Source organism: Canis lupus, chromosome 7, assembly GCF_011100685.1.
Source record: "Canis lupus familiaris isolate Mischka breed German Shepherd chromosome 7, alternate assembly UU_Cfam_GSD_1.0, whole genome shotgun sequence".
NCBI classification, from domain to species: domain Eukaryota; kingdom Metazoa; phylum Chordata; class Mammalia; order Carnivora; family Canidae; genus Canis; species Canis lupus.
The window spans coordinates 75,608,526-75,631,241 of record NC_049228.1 but is presented as its reverse complement, the minus strand read 5'-3'; the positions used below and the strand labels follow the sequence as shown (position 1 = coordinate 75,631,241).

Below are 22,716 nucleotides of genomic sequence, written 5' to 3'. Positions count from 1 at the left end.
TCGGGCTCCCTGCATGGAGCCTGCTTCTCCCTCTGCCTGTGTCTCTGCCTCTCTCTCTCTCTCTATCTCTCGTGAATAAAGTTAAAAAAAAAAAAATCTTAAAAAAAAAACTGTTTCAGAGAGGGAAGGAATCTTAAAGGATGTCTAACCCAGTCCCTTATCTTATGAATGAGGAGTAAATGTGGAATCATCAAGGCCTTGAAAGGCTCACAGGTTTACGGTGATGTCGGGCTGCTCTGGGACAAGGATGAAAGAAGTCAGGGTCCAGCTCTCCTGCAGGTGTAGCACAACTGTCTCACATGCATCCTGTCCGTTATCAGACCCTCTGCATGGAGCCTGCTTCTCCCTCTGCCTGTGTCTCTGCCTCTCTCTCTGTGTGTCTCTCATGAATAAATAAAATCTTAAAAATAATAATCATGTATTTTTAAAGATACATGTCTTTGAAAACAGTGTGAACATGACCATGAGATAAAGCCTAGCAGAGAGAAGTTGATAATTGAATGAGAACATGTGTGGTAGCTACTTAACTGGGATGTTCCACAGGTGTCACCTTCCGTTTGCATGGTCCTGGTAAGCCTCCTGTTTAATAGCTTTTTACTGGGTATATTTAAAGGCACATATTGTTACAGGAGCGCCTTTAATTTTTTCCCACACTCACTTTCAAGTTTACCTACACCCATTCTTACTTCCCCCTCATGTTTCTTAGAAAGAAGTGTGTCTTGGCCCATTGAGTCTGTGGGCCTGTGTTCTTGAGCTCACGTTCTTTCTTGCTTCTTTGAAGAACACTGCTTTATCAGTGAGTTCATCCATCTCCCGTGCCTGCAGTTCCTACATCTCTTCTGACCTCTTTCTCTAAGGCATCACAAGAAAAATGCCTTCACTCTGTTACTCCATATGCCTGTCATGTTTCCATTCATCTTTCTTGCCTTGTGGGCATCTGTGCCCTGCACCCGTCCTTCTGAGTTGATAGAGCTCTGATCCTGGTGTCTAACTGGTTTCCCATGGACGTCCCCACCCAGAATGCAACCGAGATACCTCACTCAACCTGGAGACCAGGTTGGAACTGACCAGACTGGAACTCATTAGCCTTCTCATCACAGCATTCTTGTGTTTTCCATTTTTAGTTGGTGCTACCAGAATCTGTTCCATCACACTAGCCAGAAATTTGGCAGTCTTTCCAGATTTCTCTGTTTTTTCCCATCTCCAGCATGCAACAAGTAAACAGATCCTATTGTCTTGTCATCATTTGAATGTGTTTACTTCTTCATAGCCCCAGACGTACTGCCTTCATTCACCAAGTCCTCTCTGGCTCTCACTGCCATTCCAGAGTTCCTGCCTCCTGTCTCACCTCCACTCCATTTTCTACACTGCTTCCAGGATGCTCTCTCAAAAATCACACATCTACAAATGCGATTCTCCTAATTTTTCCATTATTCCCTGTAGCCCATAGGATCCATTCCAGAGGTGTCAGATATGGCATACAGTGGTTCTGGCAAAGCTTTTCACCCTAGTCACCCAACATTTCCTTCTCCATAAAACAACAACAACAAAACAACACCAAAAAAACCTCATGGCTATTTTCGGAGTACTATAATATGTCTTGTATGATTCCTGCCTTTGTGTATGCTTTTTCTCCCTTGAATACATGTTCTTCCCCTAGCCTCATAAACATTTACTGGTTTCTTCTAAACGCAGCTTCTGTCATTTCCTCTGAGCCTCTTCATTTCCGCTCCATCCTGCCTGCTATGCCCAGTGTATGTACTTCTGTACTTAACACTCTTTCTGGTGATTACTTGCTTACATGGTTGTTTCTCCTGTTTGCTTCTAATTGTAATCTCCTTGCCCAGACCTGCACCTCATTCACATGTGGATCCTCAATACTGGTTTCCTTCCCTGGCTCCTAGTAGGTGCTCAATACGTGTTTGTTAAATTTAATGGAGTCAAAATATACTGGATAAACATTAAAACTTAACTGTCAGTGCTTTAGTTTAGATAATGGATAGTGGTTATTAGTGGACTTTAATTTAGGAGCTTTGTACCATCTGTCCATATCAATTGAGTCATAACTATCTTGGGAAAACATTTGGGAGTACAGCTGGAAAGTATGAAAGAAAGGAAAAAAAAACTTCATTTACACTAAACTGGATGTTAATATTTTGAGATAGTAAATAAGGATCTTTCCTAATACTGTATAGAGGTTTTTTCCTTTTCTTTTTTAATAAAAGCAAATAGGTTTTAATTTTCAGCTTTGCAATACATCATTGGAGCAGTGGCAATACCATAATCCTAAGAACCAGATCATTTTTGAAGTGCATTGTAGGAATTTATCTTCCTACAATTTTTCCTTATTATTGGAATTAGCCTGGTATTTAAGAATTCTGGGGCTCTGCAATGTTAGCTTTTCCAACTCATGTAATGCTTTAATATCTAGACTTATGCTTAACAGATGTTTACATCTCTGAACACAGAACAACTGATGGAAAAAGAAGCATTACCAGTACATACACTACTCATTTTGTATGAATAATCTGTAATTTTTAATATTGAACTTGTCTAAATACTGTATGTAGTGTCTTTCATTGAGTTTTTTTCAGTAATTATTTTTATACTTTCATTTTTTTCCTGCCCCAAATGAAACAATAAAAGGATCAGAGATCAAGAAGTCCCAGAGGATGTACAGATCAGGCCAGAGGATGTTTCTTCAGATCCCAGTATTAGTAATTCCAGTGTCAAACTGGAAAACATGGTGGAAGATCGTGCTGAAACATCTGGGAAATCTCCAGGTGAAATAAGTGTCCCAGTGGACAGCTCTTTACTTTGTACTTTGTCCTCAGAATCTCATCAGGAAGCAGCTAGTAATGAGAATGATAAAAAGCCTGCTAACTACAAATCTGCATTACGGCCAGAGGGTGGCACCAGCTCACCAGATTCAGCTCTCTTAGATCAGGAATTGTACAACTCCTTCCATTTCTGGAGGACTCCTCTTCCTGAAATAGACCTAGATGTAGAGCTTGAGCAGGGCTGTGGGAATACTCTCAGCCCAGAGAGACCAGAGGAAACACCTGAAGTCACCATACCAGGTTCCTCAAATATCACTATGGCCACCAGGAAGGAACTTGAAGAAATGATAGAAAATCTAGAGCCACACATCGATGATCCAGATGTTAAAGGTATGGAAAGAGTCTCTCAAGTTCTTTACAGCTGTTATAAAACGTTATTTGCTGACTTTTTTTCCCGGAAAAAAATGCCTTTTAAAAACTTATTTCACCATCATCATCATGTATTGGGTCTTGAGAAATACGATTAATCCGATGCTTAGCAAATCTCATTTAGATGAGCTCATCACTGTTGCTAACTGGCATACAGATCGATGGGTCACTGGCCCTGACATCTTCACAGTCCATCCAACAGTGCTGTACAACTTCAGATCTGGAGCCCTGCCTTAGCTGTTTTGCTCTGGGTCTCATTAACTTTTTTTTATAAAATAGCAGATACAGTGTTGCTCTTTAAGAAAGGACTGTGGTCTTATAACAGTAGACAGAAATACCTGTTTCCCATGGAATATGATGTTTTAAGAGTTCTAAATATAAGAGTCATTTGGATTTCTGTTTCTTCAGTTTCGAATTTTTTTCCATTGGGTTGCACATGTATCACTCAGGTCCTTTCATTGTGAATGATAGCCTTAAAGGTTGTTCTTTGTTAAAAAGGAGCCTCTTACAAAGGGGGGAAATATGTTCTAAGTCAGTCAGTGAGAAATGAGCCACCCTGAACCAGTCCCCGTTGTTCCATCTGCTGGGGCTTAGGACACAGCTTAAGGTCCATGGGGCTGGGACCTTAATACTGGTGTTGTCTTTTCCTTAGAAGACTAAAACCCTCCTCATGACTCTTGTAACCAGTGAAATCTGAAAGAGTATTCAAAACAAAAACCAGTTTTGGATTTCCTATAACTACAAGTCTTCAGATTTTCCATCACTTCATGGACTTTTTCTCTATCCCACTCTTTTTCTCTCTCTTTCTTTTTCTTTCTCCTCTTTTTCTTTTCCCTTTACCTTTTTTTTTTTTTCACCTTGTTAGTTCCAGAAGCTAAAACTTCTAAACTATCAGTTTGCTCATTGTTGGGAAATTTTTAAAGCAGATAAAATGATAGCTTCAGTATAAAATATACAAAACCTGTTATGCTTGGGATACCTTGGTGCCTGAGCGGTTTAGCACCTGCCTTCGGCCCAGGGCCTGATCCTGGAGTCCCGGTATCGAGTCTCACATTGGGCTCCCTACAGGGAACCTGCTTTTCCCTCTGCCTGTGTCTCTCATGAATAAATAAATAAAATCTTAAAAAAAAAAAAAAAAAAAGTTGCTCTATTATAATTTTATACTTAGAGAAAAACTAAATGATTGAAGGCAAATTCATATCCTTGACTGTTGAATGTTATTTTAATTTAACTGGTAGATGATCGGTTTCATTTTTTTTAACCTTTTCTTGTAGGTTTATCGGGATATAATTTCTATCAGTAGACTCTAGCATTCTGAATGGACACTTGTATGAGCTTAGACATGCATGCAGTTGTGTGCAGCCACTGCCACTGTCCAAATACAGAACCATTCTACCACCCTAGAACACTCCTCTGTGCACCTTCTAGTCCATCTGTCCTTTCCTGCCCAGCTACTAGCAACCACTGACCCATTTTCTGTCCCTGTGATTTTGCCTCTTTCAGATGCCACATAAATAAGAATCAAGTAATATAAGCCTTTTTTGAGTCTGTTTCTGTTGCTTGGCATCTGTATTTGAAATTTATCCTGGTTATTCCATGTATCACCAATTCACTCTCTTTTGTTTGCTTTTTCTTTTTTAATCATTCCTGTTTCATATATTCTGAAACAAAGGCAAGAACAGGGGCAGCCCATGTGGCTCAGCGGTTTAGCGCCACCTTCAGCCCAGGGCCTTATCCTGGAGACCCAGGATTGAGTCCCACGTTGGGCTCCCTGCCTGGAGTCTGCTTCTCCCTCTGCTTGTGTCTCTGCCTCTCCCTCTCTCCCTCTGTGTCTCATGAGAATAAATAAATAAGATCTTTAAAAAAAAAAAAAAAAAGGCAAGAACAGAGGATGGAATATTTCCAATAGAATATCCTATTTTTTATCTCTTGTGGTAGGTTATTTTTTGTGAAAACCTTAACAGCTTTGCTCTCTCTGCTTATCCTCAGTGTTGCTCCTGTCGCTGATGTACCCCCTGACCTAGTAGTCTGCATTATGTGACAACTTGATGAGGTTGCGAAAATTGAGTTGAGTTTCATTAGACTCTTACCTGAGTAATTTGCCTGCATCCCTTCCTCTCTGCCCCCCTCAGATGAGAAGCATTGAGACACACAGAATTACTCCTAAAAACTCAGGATGTTTACAGCCAAGGATACTCAATGTTTGATAAACATTTGCTTTACAGCTTTAAGCTTTAAAAATTTTAGCTTTAACAGTTTTACTGTTTATCAGGTTATCCAGTTGATCAAACTTTAGTAATTCATATATTGAGTGAATCTTATATTCCACTTTTATGGAAAAAAGATCACTAGTTTGGCTTTTTAGGCCTGTTCTGGGAGCTCTCACTGCATTCCAGTACCTGCTAGATCTCTGACACATCTTAGCACTTAACGAATGGTAATTGAAATATTTGAATAAGCTATGTTAAAAAAAATTTTTTAACAAATAAGCTAAAAGCGATAGTGTGCTTTTTCAAAAAGACCTGTACACACATACAGGTTTGAGAATATGACTATTTCAGAAGATAGCTAATGCTGTTTCATTTAAAATAGTACTGCAGATGTACAGGCTGCAGGTGAGAGATTTCAATACAAATGCTATATTGCGATTTAGTTGGTTCTCTTTCTAATTCAGCTCTTAAGCCTGCTGAATTGAAAAATTGAAATTACAGTGTTCTTTCTGTCCATAATGATGACAATAACATACGCATTGATTCATTGATTCATTTAGCATTACTTAGCACCTACTGTTGTGCTGGATCCTTTCCTAAGCACTAATTATATAGCAGCAACAAACCAGACAAAAGTCCCAGCCTCAAAGAGCACAGAGGGTGACAGCACACAGACTGCCTGTGCATCAGATGTTCTGCAGTAATTAAGAGGTGGGCAGTGTTGAGCATTTTCTGTTTAGGCTACAGAATTCCTGAATGTTTTATTTTATTGAAATCTGAGGGTCTGTTTAACTTGTGTTAAATATCAGTAACTGTGCCTTGATTTTCCATAGTATCAGCAGGTGTTCTGAAGGGACTGGACCTTAACTTTGGATGCATTCTCATTTCTAATTCTGCCATTGTGGGCAGCCACGAATTGTCAAGAAATGTCCACCTTTTTGGAGTAGTTCTGTCACATGTGTAATTTTTTCTTGTCAGCTGAGCTGTAAAATGGTAAAGCAGCAATGCCCAGAGAAAGCTTTTTAGGACAGATGCTGAAAAGTGAAGTTTGAGCATTCCCAGGCCTCCATGTCCCTTGTGTCTTCCCCTTCTCGTTAGCCTTTAGGGGTATTGTCACAAGCCGGAACGAAGCTGGGGCTGCTTCTTAGAAGGTGACCTTTGCTTCGCAGTCTTGCTAATTTAACTCTTACCCTTGTCAAAGCATTGGTGGGGTTTTTTTCTTTGTGGATTTTTGGTCAAAAAATGTGTTTCCATCGACTAGGAAGATACTGTTGTCAGGAAAAAGAAAGCTGTTTCTCAGTCCTAGAACAAAAACATACCCTACATGGCATGCCAATGAGGGAAGTTGTAAGAGATCCCCCCTTTTCTAAAATACTTACCTAGGGAATGTGACGTTTTTCTGTCTTTGTCTAGGGCAGTTTCAAAATCTCTGGCATTTGGGATCACCAAGCTAAGTAGGATTACCAAAGTGATGCCACCTTGGTTTTCTAAAGCTAGATTCATAGACTACTAAAGGAAAAAATGCCCAAGCTCACAAAATACAGATTTCTATCCACTTTTGTCTCAGTGGAAGAATTGGGCCGTTTTGGTAGCCAAGATCAGAAGAATCGTATTGTTCCCTGATTGAAATAAATAAATTGTTAAGAAATTGTGACTAACCACAAGTATATATTATATGGAAGAGTTGGAGATTACTAAAAAGTTTTTAGCTTAACTGTACCAGCTTCTTCAGGGAAGGAATAAAATTCAGTTTCTAGGTTGTCCCTACTTCTGAGCATGAGTCACTAGGGACTGTTTCTTCATAAGTCCACCATTAAACCAGCCCTGGTTCCTGGCATTTCTGTGTATCTTTTAGGTAAAATGCAGATTTTGATGAAGGCCCAGGTGTTCGGTGTTCTTCTGTTTGTTGCTGTGGTGTATCCTGCTGAAATTTCAGCATTTAGCTAGGCATTAGAGTCTCCATTCTCTGGCTGGAAAGTGGAAGCATAAGGTTTCCTCAGAAATCAGCAGTAGGCTCTGTCTGGATGATATTTATATATCAACTTTTTTGAGAAATGTAACTTCACAGTGTAACTCATGGAAACTCTTGTGAATGTACAAACATTAAAGTGGACACATATGTAGTCCATTTAGAGAGAAATGACTCCAGGCCTTTTCTGTGAAAGGCCTTGATTAGTTACTATCCTGGAAACAAATAAAATGAATTAGGGCTCTTTTTCACCCTGTGCATTTTATGTGGGACAAAACATTTTAAACTTTATATATTGTGCAATCTCCTTTAGTACTATTTTGATTTTTGTTTTGGAAACTTTTTAAAAGATTCCAGAAGGGAGCCTAAACTATTTTAAAAGGATTATTACACATTGCAGCTAGAATTCTCAAAAGAATGAGCATATTTTCATGAGTAACTTTTTATGATTAAATGCCTTCAGTTTACTTACTTAATTTAGCAGCTGATGACCTAATAGAGTAGAACCTCATCCTGTATCTGTGTTGCCAGGGTCCCGATGTGCTTGGGCCTAAGCGTCATAAATGCTGCAGCACCGTAAGAGGCTGTCTTCATGAAAGTCCTGTGATTGCTTTTTTATAATCTTTGAGTGGAGTGGGGACACACTTTCTGATCTTTCTGCCAATTAATTTCAAAGTTAAAATTGATGAATTTTTATATTTTGAACATCCAGGTGGATTTTACTTGAATAAGGAATCAAATTTTTTTTTTTTTCCTGCATGTCTTATTTGTTTGGGAGAAGAAAGAGTGCCTTATAACTGAAAATGTAGACAGTGAAATTTGCCAGATTTTGGAATAACTGCTTGGTAATTTGTTGTTTTGGTTTGCTGCAAGCAAGATGTGCTCACCTGGGGGTATCTAAGTCACTAATTTCATTTTCAAAAGGAATTAGGAAAATAATATAAACTGGAATAAGAAATGAGATGTTGAAATGTAACTGCAACAAAAATCTTTGTAATTACCATTGTTTTATGTTGGCAGGGTTTGTGTGACTGCTCTTCTGCTAAAATAGCTTAGTAAGTAAGCCTTGTCAGTTTGATTCATGCACTACCAAAACATAGTTAACTTACACTGAAATTGACTCCTTTTAATAAACTGGAGGTACCTCCAAAACTAGATAGCATTTCTCTTTCATACTAACGCAGAATAATGTACAGTAGTAGATAAACATTTTTAATCTCACGAAAGCATATTAGTTTTCTCCTTTTCCTCTTGAAGGACTAATGATTTACCACAGTAGTTTTTTTTCAGCTTTTTGATGGCAGTGTCAAAAAAGTGTACATTTCATTGATAACCTGTAATGCAAATGGAGAAGAAACTTGTGAGCACGTTGCCCATTCTGCCGCTCACATGCCGTTTCCCTGTTCCGCCCATAGCGCAAGTGGACGTGCTGTCCGCCGCGCTGCGCGCTTCCAGCCTGGATGCTCGTGAGGAGGCCAGCGACGCAGAGAAGAGAAGTGACATGCAAGATGAGCTGGGTGTAAATGAGCTACCAAACTGTAAAATAAATCACACCGCCTCCGTGCCTTTAATCAGCGATGCTGTTGAGGTAATGCACTCAGTAAAGTGTTTATCTAGTGAAAAATCGTTCCAATCAGAAGTCTTTTGTTGGGGAATAGTTGTAGCTAATCACTTTCAAATTAGTACATTCTGTTTGTTACTGATTTTCTCAGCTCTCTCTTTTGCATAAAGTAATAGTAATTGTCACCACATCCTGTCTTTGTGACATTAGTGTGTCATGTTCAGTGCTTAGAAATGTAAATCCCAATCTCGTCTACATGACCATTTGAGTAGCCTCAACGTGTTAACGTAGCTCACTGCAGTGAAATAGTCTTACTGGAAACAAAGCCCTTTATCAAGAATAATTAACTCTTCCCTTTTCTTTTTGGAGAGGTGCTTTGTTTCTGATCGGACCATTTCACTGCAGCAAGCAACACAGTATTCTGAGCAGAAGATCGGGACTTGAGGCCATGTTGCGGAGGGGCCAGTGGCATTATCTGGACTCTGGAGTGTGAGGGTGGGTACTGTTACTAGCATCATCTTCACTGTGTACTTGGAGCTGTTCTGTGTGATCCTTCCCTAATTTCCTACCACGTCCCTCACCCCCGGCCAGCATCCTGTGGTATTGATATTTCTTATCCCTTGTTTGTATAAACGAGGGGAAGGAATAGCACCACTGGTTGCTAGAATCAAAAGGTCACAGATCAGAGCAGCTTGAGTGATAAGCTCAGGAAAGAGTGCCTGCAAGCACACTGGGGATGGAGAGGGTTCTTAGAGCTTCAGTGGATTTCTGTTTTGTTTTGTGTTAGGTGACAGTCAAGTTAGAAATCTTACATAATACCAGTGCTTCGGAATGAAACCCTGGCTACCTGTCGTCATTGGAGATTTGAATACTGTGGTATCTCTGCATTTTAGAAGGTGTTTTGTTTGTTTGGAGTTTCTTGGAGCTATTAAAAAAGTATATTTGTGAAATTAGAAACAGCCAGGAATAGAAACAGTAGAAGAAAAATTACATAGGATATCCCATGGCCTCTACAATGTTGACCAAGAGCACCCCCTAAATACTATTTATAAGTAAGCTAATTTTAGAAATTTGAGCCACTTCAGAATTACTTCCCAGTTTACATTTTTTAATGAGCTTATTCTGGAATTCATTTTCATACAGTTAGCAACCTATTCAGCAAGTTTAACTCAAGTCAGGGGAGTTCTTATGAGGTCTTAGGTATTTTCATAAGCTTTTACAAACATGAAAAATTTATATGTATTTATATCTTTGGGCAGTCCTAAAAGGTAAGTAACCTTGTAAGATGGTTTAAGTGAAGGAAACTTACAGAAGGGACGGTTCTTCACGTAAATGTTTTTTCCTAACAGAATATGGACTCCGCCCTTCGCTATATTCATAATGATTCAGACTTGAGCACCAACAGTAGTTTCAGCCCTGATGAGGAGAGGAGATCTAAAGTACAAGTAAGTAACAAGTCTTTATACTGTGTGGGTCTCTTGTTAATTGTCTTCTAAACCCATTTCCCACTGAATTTGGTTCTCCTTACAATGAGCTTTTTAAAAATAAGACTACTATATCATACTTGTGATAAAATTCAAATAGAGTAAAATACAAGCAGAAATCTTCCTCTTTTCACACCTGTGATCACATTCTTCAGAGTAACCATGGATCACAACTCCTTGTATCTCTCTATCTTCTTTCTTTCGAGAGGAGGGCCTAGGGTAGAGAGAGCAGGAGAGAGAGAATCTCCACACCTAACACAGACATGACACGGGACTTGAACTCAGGACCCTAAGATCATGACCTGCGCCAAAGTCTAGAGTCAGATGCTTAACTGACTGAGCTACCCAGACTCCCCTGTGTATTTCTTCATAAACATTTTGTAGGTACAGAATCATGCACACACACCCCTTTATGTCTGTCAAAGACAGAATCATGCCGTCGTACCTAGGTATTTCATGATGCCTAATTTGCCAAGAATTACAAGATAACAAGTCAATTTCAGATGAAAATACCAAAAAAGTCCCAAAACCATATAAAGTGCCATCAGTGGCAAGTTTTACTACTCCAATTTCAGAAATTTTAAAAGTGGGAAAATACACTTAAGAAATATTTGGACTATGACAGTTTGTACCTTTCTTCTGTGTGTGTGTATGTGTATCTTTCCATATGCTCACTCCCCCAACCCCCGACCCCCACCCACCACAGCAGCACAGTGTCAGCGCAGCGTGGCCTCCATCTTGAAAAAGGCGCTCTGCCTTCCGTGGTGCCATACACACCTCCAAATTTAGCTCAGTGATTTTACACGCAGTGCTGCATTCATCGTGATTGTGTGTGCTATTTGCTTCTGGGACTGGTTTTCCTAGGTCAAATGGCATATGTTTTTTTATTCGATTTAGTAAAAAAATGAAGTTAGTACTCATAGTGTAGTACTCATAGTGTTGTAAACCTGCTTTCACCACTTCTATTATAGACATATTTTCAAGCTCATAAAAACATTGTCTCTGGCTCCTGGGTGACTCGGTTGGTTAAGCGTCTGCCTTCGGCTCAGGGATCAAGTCCGACATTGGGCTCCCTGCTCGGTGGGGAGTCTGCTTCTCCCTCTGCTTTTGCTCCTCCCTCTGCCCTGCTCATGCTTTTTCTCTCTCTGTCAAGTAAATAAAATCTTTAAAATATATATGTATTTTCATTCTCTTAATGAATTTAACTCCGTTTTAAAATATTTTTTTAAATAAGTTTATATAGTTCACAATTCAAAAGATATTAAGCCATTGATGATACCTCCTTCTCGATTTTCTTTTCTACCATCCACTTGGCTTCCCCTAAAGCAACCAAGATTTTGTATACATTCTTCTTTTCCTCACATTTATATGAATGGTTAGATGTTTATTCACTTCAAATTTTTATAGATAATTGCTCAATTTCCATCGAAAGGTGGGTTTTGTTTTCATAAAATCCATGTTGGTGATAGTGCGCCTATTTTATCACTTTCACAAGATTATGTCAGACCTGATGATCTTTGCCGACATTAAGAGGTGCTGGTCTTTTACATTTAGTGATCAGTTCTAATCATCCTCTACGCTGTATTCTGTTTGAAGATCTTAACGTTTTTCTTCTGGAGTTGCTGTTTTATTTATGTATGTCCTTTAACATGTTTTTCCTGCCTCTTAGGATATACCTGAAGCTTTGAGACTGGGTTTTTCTCTGCTAGTTGAGATGCTCAACTAGGTGAAAGTTTACTCAGTTTATGTCTAGACTGCTAAAACGCATCACTGCCGTGTCTCTCTCTTCGTTAGGATGTTGTGCCTCAGGCTCTGTTAGATCAGTATTTATCTATGACGGACCCGTCTCGTGCACAGACGGTCGACACTGAGATTGCTAAGCACTGTGCATACAGCCTTCCCGGCGTGGCCCTGACGCTCGGCAGGCAGAACTGGCACTGCCTGAGAGAGACGTATGAGACGCTGGCGTCAGACATGCAGGTGAGTGGGGCGACAAAGGCGTTGACAGAGGGTATGCGTGGGTGGACGGCCTTGTGATCGTCCCTACAGAGCCCAGTAGCATTTTCTGTTCATGTTCCAGCAGATACTTGGTATTAGAGGAAATCATATGCGGAAAAGCTTAGGAGGAATACCAGAGAGCTTTCTTCCAGAAATTTCTCTGCCAGTTTTTAAGACTGAGCAGGGATTTAAAACTAACCATTGGGATGCGTGGGGGGCTCAGCGGTTGAGCGTCTGCCTTTGGCCCAGGGCACGATCCCGGAGTTCTGGGATCGAGTCCCGCATTGGGTCCCTGCAGGGAGCCTGCTTCTCCCTCCATCTGCCTGTGTCTCTGCCTCTCTCTGTCTGTGTCTCATGAATAAATAAACCTTTTAAAAAATAAAAATAGAGATGCCTGAGTGGCTCAGTGGTTGAGCGTCTGCCTTTGACTCAGGACATGATCCTGGACTTCTGGGATGAAGTCCCACATCGGGCTTCCTGCATGGAGCCTGCTTCTCTCTCTGCCTCTGTTTCTGCCTCTCTCTGTCTCTCATGAATAAATAAATGAAATCTGAAAATAAAATGAATAAAAATAAAAATAAGCATCTATTCCTGCTATTCTGTTCCTATCTAATTGTTTGAAATTGATTAGTAACATTCAGATCTGTTAGCCTTCATAGGCCAGCTGAGGGCTAAACCACTCATTACCGTGTACTTCACTTACGAACACTGTCCTCTTTATTTCTGCAGTGGAAGGTTCGAAGAACGTTAGCCTTCTCCATCCATGAGCTTGCAGTTATTCTGGGAGATCAGCTGACAGCTGCAGATCTGGTTCCGATCTTCAATGGATTTTTAAAAGACCTTGACGAAGTCCGGATAGGTGTTCTTAAACATTTGCATGATTTTCTGAAGGTAACCTTTAAATTCTTCTGCATAAAAACACACTAAAGTTCTACCATAGGCCAAAATTTTTAGTTTTCTGTTCCCACCAAGATGGAGTTTCTGTAAGTTCCCAGAAAGAAAGTGTAGCCATGAGTTGATAATGAGATATGACTTAAAAAGTCCCATTCTGATCACTTTTGCTGGTGTCCTTTGAATTTTTAATTTTAAAATAATTACACTGAATTTCATTTTTAAACACTGTTAGATCATGATTACAAACACTTTTCAAAGTTATTGAGTTAAATATGTGTACAAAAATTCCCTGAACATAGTTTGGAACCTTTATGTGATATTCTAGGAGTCTGTATTTTAGAAGTCGGTGTGCATTTAAAAGTGGTTTTAGAAGTGAACAGTTGTGATCTTACAAATTATTAGTCCTAGAATACTATTGTTTCTCAGAATGTAACCTTGAATTTGGCTCTTGTAGTTTGAAGTTTTGGGGGACAGAAGTAATGTGATCTCACTTTCACAAAACGTTGGTATTGTGGTGTTATATTTTATACACATCATACTGAGATTCCTCGGCCTGTCCCGGTAATGTCTGTTATAGGTTCCCTCCACAACCCCAATTCAGAATCCAATCAGGAATTGCATATTGAATTTAAATATCTTGTCTCGTTAGCTCTCTTAAATCAAGAATGGTTTCCTGACTTTGGTCTTTAAGGTAACTGGCATTTTTGAAGAGGCTGAGCCAGTTTTGCAGATGCCCCTCGGTCTGTCTGGTGGTGTTACACAGTGAGATTCAGTTTACACAGGTTTGCTGGGCAGGCACATTACCTATCTGCATCACATCAGAAGGAGCACAATCCCTGGTGATGCTGACTCCAGCTACTTGATTATGGTGGTGTCAGCTCACTTCCTCCATTGTAAAACCACCTCTTTCATGATTAGTAATGACTTGGTGGGGCAGTGCTTTCAAACTCCCAACACCTTTGTCTCTTGAGAGCATTTGCATCTGTACATTTGTACACACTTTGTTGCTGTGTTGGTTGTAAAATACCAGTTTTCTATTTTTTAATTCCTTCTCCATTTATTAGGTGACATTCTCATATAAAGTTGATCTTTTCCTTCTCTCCATCCTCCTTCTTGAAAGTTTTTTTAGGGACGCCTGGGAGGCTCAGCAGTTTAGCACCTGCCTTCTGCCCAGGGCATGATCCTGGAGTCCCAGGATTGAGTCCCACATCGGGCTTCCCACAGGGAGCCTGCTTCTCCCTCCGCCTGTGTCTCTGCCTCTCTCTCTGTGTCTCTCATGAATAAACAAATAAAATCTTAAAAAAAAAAAAAAAACTTAAAAATTTTTTTTTTAGTGTGTGAACCCTGGAATTATTTTTTTATTCCGTGTAATCCGTTTCTGTCCTTGGTTCTGAACATCAGTTTGGCTAACAGGAACTCCTGAAAGCTGCCTCCTGTGCCCCTTTGATGGCCCCCTCACATTTAAGCACATCCTTACTTTCAGAGCCACTTTCTCCTTTCTCTGCCCCAGCTCCTTTCTTTGCCTCAGCTGTTTCTCCAAGGAGCCTGCTTTTTCTAGTGGAGAGCGGTAGTTAGAAGCCACAACCCCGGCACTGGATGTGCACACTGCTCCGGGGTGTCTTGTCCTTTACACCTTCTCAAGGGACAGGAGCTAGGAGGGGCTTTTGGTTTGGGGTATTTATATATATATAACTGAGCTCAGCTTCCAGTCCAAGACCATTTCCTCTCCTTTTTCCACTTTGTTTTTTCTTTTCTCAAGGTAAAAACTCTGTTCTGAACATGAGCATATTCAGTCATTCACTCAGTTCCACAGCATACATGAAGCAGTTTCAGAGTTACTCCACCAGGGACACCTGGGTGGCTCAGTGGTTGAGCAGCTGCCTTTGGCTCAGGACTGATCCCAGGGTCCTGGGATCGAGTCCCATACCGGGCTCCCTGCAGGGAGTCTGCTTCTCCCTCTGTGTCTCTTCCTCTGTCTGTGTCTCTCATGAGTAAGGAAAATCTTAAAAAATAAGTAAATAAATAAATAACTCCACCAATGTTTCTGACATCAACTCCACTAAGTGTAATGTTCAAGACTTCTTTCGGCACTTTGTCCTTAGAATGTGTTCATGGTCACAGTACTTTTTTTCTGTTTGATATTCAGTTAAGTTTGTTTGCTTCTGTTTATATCAAGTTTTAAGGTTTCCCCCCTTACCGACCATAAACCTACTTTAAAATGACTATGGAGCAATTATTGGGATAATTTTTTTTTCATTCATCAAATATTGATTGAGCACCTACCATGTGCCATCACAGTGCCATGCAATGGGCTCACATCTGTGAATAAGAACATATTGCTGTCTTCAAAGAGTCCACAGTAACGAGGGTGTCCTATGAACATAGCAGGTTAGTCCTACCATATATCTGTGCCCAGGGTACTGTAGGGTTCAGAGAAGGTCACACATGGCTCAAGGAACAAATATTTCAGAAGAAAATAAGACTCTTGACAGTAGATGGGATTATCAGGGAAAATGAACTTAATGTCAATTCTAAAACAAGTAAATGTACCTACTACATCTGTTCTCAGAAGAATTAATAACTATATTACAAGTTTTTTCAAGCAGTCTAGTAAAAGTTATAATGCCTACATTTTGTCACTTAAATAAAAAAATGAATTTTATTTTGTCACTTCAGCTTCTTCATATTGACAAAAGAAGAGAATATCTTTATCAGCTTCAGGAGTTTTTGGTGACAGATAATAGTAGAAATTGGCGCTTTCGAGCTGAACTGGCTGAGTAAGTTCTAACAATTTATTGAACCATGTTTGGAGGGGTATTTACTTCATGTTTACCTTTTCTGGATTTGTTCATTACTTTGTATAGATTAAGTTTCTGTCTCATGTTCTCTAAAACATTTCTTGAAGGGTCTTGCCTGCAGTGAATTTTTTTCAGCTTTTTTTTTTTTTTTTAACTATTTCACCTTTTTTATTCTTATTGTGAAAAATACACATAACCAAGTTTGCTATTGGTGAAATTTAGTACATTCATAGTGTTGTGCAACCATTACCATTGTCTAGTTCTAGAACACTCCATCCTCCCAGAAGGAACGCCATGCCCTTTCACAGTCATTCCTCATCCCTCTATGCCCTTGACTTCTACTTTCTGTGGATTTGCCTATTCTGAACATTTCACATAAGTAGAATTTTATAGTATGTAGCCTTTTGTGTGTGACTTCTTCACTTAGCATAATGTTTTCAAGATTCATTTGTGTTGTAGCATGTGTCAGAACTTTATTACTTCTTATGACTGAATACTCCATTGCATACCACTTTTTAAAATTCATTCACCCGTCAACACATTTGAATTGTTTCTGTATTAGCTGATGTGAGTGGTGCTGCTGCGAACATCCATGTATAAATTTTTCTTTGAACAGTTATTTTGTGGTGGATTTGCTGGGTTATTTGACAATTTTTTTTTAATTTGTTGAGGAACCACTAAACTATTTTCCACAACAATTGTACCATTTTACATTCCCATGAGCACAGTGTACAAGGATTCTAGTTTTGCCACATCCTCTCCAACACTTGGTATTTTCCTTTTTTAAAAAACTATAGCCCTCAATATAGTGGGTGTGAAGCAGTATTTTGTGGTGATCTTTTGATTTGCATTTAATAACTAGTGGTGTTGAACACCTTTTCATATGCTTGTTGACCATTTGTATATAATCCAGAGAAATGTCTATGCAGGTCCATTGCCCATTTTATTAATGGGGTTGTTTGTCGTAAGTTGCAAGTGAGGTCTGGAATCTGGAATATATAAAGAACTCTGGCATTTTTATTTTATTTATTTATTTATTTATTTATTTATTTATTTATTTACTTATTTATTTATTTATTCATTCATTCCTGAGAGGCACAGAGAGAGAGAGAGAGAGACACGGGCAGAGGGAGAAGCAGGCTCCACGCAGGGAGTCTGATGCAGGACTCGATCCCGGGACTCCAGGGTTGTGCCCTGGGCCAAAGGCAGGCACTAAACCGCTGAGCCACTCACGGATCCCCTCTGACATTTTTAAAAGACGTCTTTGCTGGGTCCAGAATTGGGACTGGCCGTCTTGCTTGTTTTCTCTGTACGTGCAGGGGGTCCCCGCTGAGTGCTGGCCTGCCGGGTTCTGATGGACTAGGCACATGTCTTCCGCTGGTGATGTGAGGGGAGAGGCCGTCTGATCGCGAGCAGGCCGGGTTTGGCTCTGTGGTCGCCAGGATTGCCTGGAGCGCCCAGCGCGCCTGGCTTCCTCTCCCCGGGCCTGCCGGGGCCCCTTGCTGGCAGCGGGAGCTGGTCAGCTGTCCCCCGGCAGCTGGTGGCTCTCGTGCACCCCTGCAGAGCCGGCGGGTGTCCCCCCTCCCTCGGCTGCGGCTGCAGACCACTGCGCGGATGTGGGAGGCTTGTGCTGGAAACGGGGGAAGCTGTCGTGGGCTCAGCCCCAGGCGCTGAGGCGCCGCGTGTGCCTGGCTCCGTCAGGTTCCCCCTCCCCATGGCACGCAGCCTCTGCCTTGTGTCTGTGGCCAGTGCTGGGCAGAGGCCGCTGCCGTCCTCAGCAGGAGGAGACCTCGCTTGTCACCGGGTAGGGCCTTAGCCCAAGAAGCCGTGCCGCGCCGCGCTCTGGGGTAGAGTTCGTTCTCCTCTGCCCCCGGCTGCAGTGTGTCTGCCTGTGCCCGTGGGTGGACGGGCTCTGCTGCCCCTCTGTCAGCACCTTAAGGCTCAGGCTTGGTAAAGAGAGGACCCCGGGGCGGTGCATGGGACTTTACCCCTGTACCTCAACATGTGTCACTCATTTCCTGCCTGCTGAGGGGCCTCTCTCCAGTTTGCTTTCCTGACCCCAGACTTTCTCCTGAGGTATGCACCCAGGGCAAGCCAGCAAGAACATTTGCAGAGTCAGAAAATGGAGTCGAGGGATGCCTGGGTGATTCAGCAGTTGAGCATCTGCTTTTGGCCCAGGGCGTGATCCTGGAGACCCGGGATCGAGTCCCACATGGGGCTCCCTGCATGGGGTCTGCTTCTTCCTCTGCCTGTGTCTCTGCCTCTCTCTCTCTCTCTCTCTCTCTCTCTCTGTGATGAATAAATAAAATCTTCAAAAAGAGAGAGAAAGAAAGAAAAAAAGAAAATGGAGTCAATCATTGTGCCTCTCATTTCTGAGTATTTATGTGTGTGTGTGTGTGTGTGTGTGTATACACACACACACACACACACATACATACAGGTACCTTGGTCATTGCTACATTATGTATATTCATGCCTCTAGTTACTCCCTGCTGATAACGAATGTAAATAGTCTTAAACATGAAATCTGAAAGGCAAAATCTCACTGGTATTGGAGGTATTTTTTCCCGGGCATTGTTGCATCTACTCAAAGTAGCCAGGCGGATACGGTCAGTCTTCAGGTCTACCCAGATGTGATAGAAACAGTCACTAGAGGACCTCTCTGCTTCTCTTATCTCTAATAGGGGTGTCATTCCCTTAGGAGCTGCTCAGAGCTTGGACACACACACCTCAGGCTACCTAATACTACTTACTAGAACTTCTTATTTAGGAAACTGATTTGTAGAAGGAAGTTTCTCAGCATTCTGAACAGTTACATATGTCCATGTCCCAACTGAACATACTAGGAAGTGCTTTGCTCTGTCTCAGTCCCTGTGGACTTAGAATTCCACATTTGTTTTCCTTACATTTTGAGGGGAGGAGATACTTGAACTTGCATAGTGTTTAAAAACATTTCTAGAGACATACAGACTGGTGATGACTCTGTGCATGAGAGACCACATTGCTCACTAGTCTTTGCATGTGTTCATCTTACAAATAGTATCCAGTATTACAAATTATTCAGATGATTAACTTATTTTCATTTATTTATTTTAAAATTTTAATTATATTTTTATTTTTATAATTCATTTTTGTAGACAGCTGATTTTACTTCTAGAATTATATAGTCCCAGAGATGTTTATGACTATTTACGTCCCATTGCTCTGAATCTATGTGCAGATAAAGTTTCTTCTGTTCGTTGGATTTCCTACAAGTTGGTATGTGTTACAATTTTTTCAATTTTAGAACAGCACACTGTTTAATAAGATCCTGGAACAGAAAGTCTTCCTCATGTCTCTGCGCTCCCCCTCCTAGGTTAGTGAGATGGTGAAGAAGCTGCACATGGCAACGCCCCCCACGTTTGGAGTTGACCTCATCAATGAGCTCGTAGAAAACTTTGGTAGATGTCCCAAGTGGTCTGGCCGGCAAGCCTTTGTTTTTGTCTGCCAGGTAAGTGAAGACTTATGCGTGCGTGACACATTTTTCTATCTAAAACTATGTTTCTTCTTTCACTGTGCTTCCCAACACTCTCTTTCTGATCCTTAAGGAACACTTTTGCCATCTGGCTCTCCAGGGGATCACCTGTTCCCCAGTTGGTGTCTGCCTGGCTCATCCCACAGCCATCCACTAGGGGGCGCTCGGGGTCCATGGCATAGCCTGTGGCGTGTGTGTGTGTGTGTGTGTGTGTGTGTGTGTGTGTGTGTGTGTGTAAATGAGCATGACTGCACACTCCGGGACTCAGGAGAGCCATTAAAAACCTATTTGTCTGTGAGGACTTAAAATTATGTCCTCTTAGTTTGGGGTTCCCAAGCGCGTGGAATGATAGTTTAAAAAGAAGTAGCTGAAATCTGTAGTGCTTGGGCTGTTAACAAAAGAGAATGTTAGCCAGTATTCCAGGGTTTGGCGATTACCTTGGCAGATTAAAGGAACTGTTTGTCCTCCTAGACTGTCATCGAGGACGATTGCCTTCCCATGGACCAGTTCGCTCTGCATCTGATGCCGCATCTGCTAACCTTGGCAAATGATCGGGTTCCGAACGTTCGAGTGCTGCTTGCAAAGACGTTAAGACAAACTCTCCTGGAGAAAGGTGGGTAGGTGACTGTTAGGAAAACCGTGTGCTGCGGGGAGGAGGTACACGGACTGCACGGATGGAGACGTAGCTGAGCGGAAGCACTATATGTTCCTACGTGTTATCTGATGGGAGAAGACTTGAGTTGTCAAGTGGGGGCTCCCCCTGAGAGAGGGCACAGATTAGATGACAGGGACTTGTTCGCCTTCCTGCTCCAGGGGCATTTCTTCTATAATCAAGACAGTCATCATGAAGACTGCTAACTCTGGGAAACGAACTAAGGGTGGTAGAAGGGGAGGAGGGCGGGGGGTGGGAGTGAATGGGTGACGGGCACTGGGTGTTATTCTGTATGTTAGTAAATTGAACACCAATAAAAAATAAATAAATAAATAAATAAATAAAAAAAATCAAGACAGTCATTTGAAAGATTAGGTATTCTCTTAAGACAGGATGAGAAACTGCCGTCAGTCTGTCCCACGTGACCTGTGTTACTGTTGCTCAGGGCCAGGAGGCATGTTTGTGTTTCCTCCTCTTCACTCCTTAGGCAGAAGACAGATGCTTCCTGGTATTTGCTTTGCTGCCACATACTAATAAGCTGCTCAAGATTCAGCTGTGTTTTATTTATTGTCGGCGCCCCCCCCCCATATCTAACAAATAGCATTTAAATGCATGAACTCGTGAATGAAGCATAGAAACGTTTGTTAATAGGCTTCTAAGAATATGGGTAAATGAATACTGCTTTTCCCTCCTTTAGAATTCATTTAAATTGTTTTAATAGCAGTAAGGAAATAGCTAAAGAAAACTGGTTCTCAACCTGTGTGATTGGTACTTGGGGTGTTTGTACTGAATTAATACCTATCACAAGTATAAGTGTTAATATATTTATTAGCTTTGCTGCCATTTAGTCTGTTCTAAAAACAAGATAAATCATACAATTCTCTTAGGCTTGGGGATATTTTTCATATCACACCAATCAACTTGGATTACTATTTGTAATTCGACATAGCTTGTGTTTATACTTGGAGAAATTATGTTTATGACTAAGAACTTAGTATACTCATACTTGATAAAACTGAAATGTTAAACTCATTTTATTTGTAATCTGCATTTTGCATCTCCAGAATATTTCCTAACCTCTGCCAGCTGTCATCAGGAAGCCGTAGAACAGACCATCATGGCTCTTCAGATGGATCGTGACAGTGACGTCAAGTATTTTGCAAGCATCCACCCTGCCAGTACCAAAATCTCTGATGATGCCATGAGCACAGCTTCCTCAACCTACTAGAAGGCCGGAACCTCATCCTTCCGCTTCATAGGGAGCCAAGGGCTGACAAGTGCTCCACACATGCGATCTGGGCCAGCCTTGGGGAGGAGGAGAGACCTTCCTCGCTTGCAGATTAATTGCAGGTGCAAGTTGCCTACATTGATACCAGGGATTTTAAGAGTCAAGAGAAAGTACAGTAAACACTATTATCTTATCTTGACTTTAAGGGAAAATAATTTCTCAGAGGATTATAATTGTCACCGAAGCCTTAAATCCTTCCGTCTTCCTGACTGAATGAAACTTGAATTGGCAGAGCATTTTCCGTATGGAAGGGAGGAGATTCCCAGAGACCTGCATTGCTTTCTCCTGGTTTTATTTAATGCCAGATAGATGGAGTGGCAGCCAGAAGGTGGCTGCGAGCCAGGATGTGACCGAGACCTTCAGTATTAGCCCGCACTGTCCCCACGCAGGCAAGGACCTGTTGGTTCCGTGGCCAGCCGCCCAGCCCGGCCCTAAGTGTGAATAGTTGCCGACGTGTGTAAATGCGAAAGGAGATTGGGGGGTGGGTTTCTCCTAAGGGCTTGATGCTAACACTAAAGTAGAATCTGATTTTAACTCTTAAATGCAGCATATTGCTGTGCACATTTACAGAATGTTGGCTGAGTATCTATGTCCCGATTTTCTTCATGCTGGTCATGACCCGAAGGAGTGGATTGGCGCGTGCTGTATGTCAGGTGTTTTTAACTTGATCATGATCGGCTCTGAGGTGCAGCTTTACTTCCCACGTGTACATACCTGTGACCACTCTTGGGAGTGCTGCAGTCTAATCATGCTGTCTAAACTTGTGGCACAAGTTCTCTTGTCCGAATAAAATTTATTAATAAGATTATATAGAGAGATATATACACTTCTGATTGTTTTCTAGATGTCTGCAAATAAATGCAATTTGTGACCTGTATTAATGATTTAGTATGAAGTGGGAAAACTAGATTAAAATATTTGTCTTTTACCTAGTTTAGTAATTTGTTTGCCATCTGCATGTGCCACTTGGGGCCAGGTTCTGTTCCCAGCAGACAGTGGGGTGTCCGGAGTTCAGCCCAAGGCCCCGGACACATAGTCCTGCAGCTCTGAGTCCCCACGGCCTCTGCACAGTGGGAACGGGAAGCCATGCCCCATCTGTGGCCGAGCGGCCTTGCACAAGCTGGGACTGGGACGCTGCA

The 22,716-nt window shown here is 41.4% G+C and overlaps 1 protein-coding gene across 6 annotated transcripts in view; it reads left to right on the top strand.

Moving 5' to 3' along the window:
* PPP4R1 (protein phosphatase 4 regulatory subunit 1) overlaps positions 1-22,505 on the top strand; it is a 61,277-nt gene extending 38,772 nt beyond the window's left edge. For all 6 annotated transcript variants that reach the window (XM_038543861.1, XM_038543860.1, XM_038543865.1 and 3 more), the window contains 10 exons: positions 2,647-3,170; positions 8,804-8,976; positions 10,299-10,394; positions 12,228-12,413; positions 13,161-13,322; positions 16,002-16,102; positions 19,261-19,381; positions 19,479-19,613; positions 20,109-20,250; positions 21,354-22,505. In XM_038543861.1, coding sequence (XP_038399789.1) covers positions 2,647-3,170; positions 8,804-8,976; positions 10,299-10,394; positions 12,228-12,413; positions 13,161-13,322; positions 16,002-16,102; positions 19,261-19,381; positions 19,479-19,613; positions 20,109-20,250; positions 21,354-21,517 — 1,804 coding nt within the window. In that variant the 3' untranslated portion in view covers positions 21,518-22,505. The remainder of the gene's footprint in view (positions 1-2,646; positions 3,171-8,803; positions 8,977-10,298; positions 10,395-12,227; positions 12,414-13,160; positions 13,323-16,001; positions 16,103-19,260; positions 19,382-19,478; positions 19,614-20,108; positions 20,251-21,353) is intronic.
* Positions 22,506-22,716: the final 211 nt, after the last annotated feature.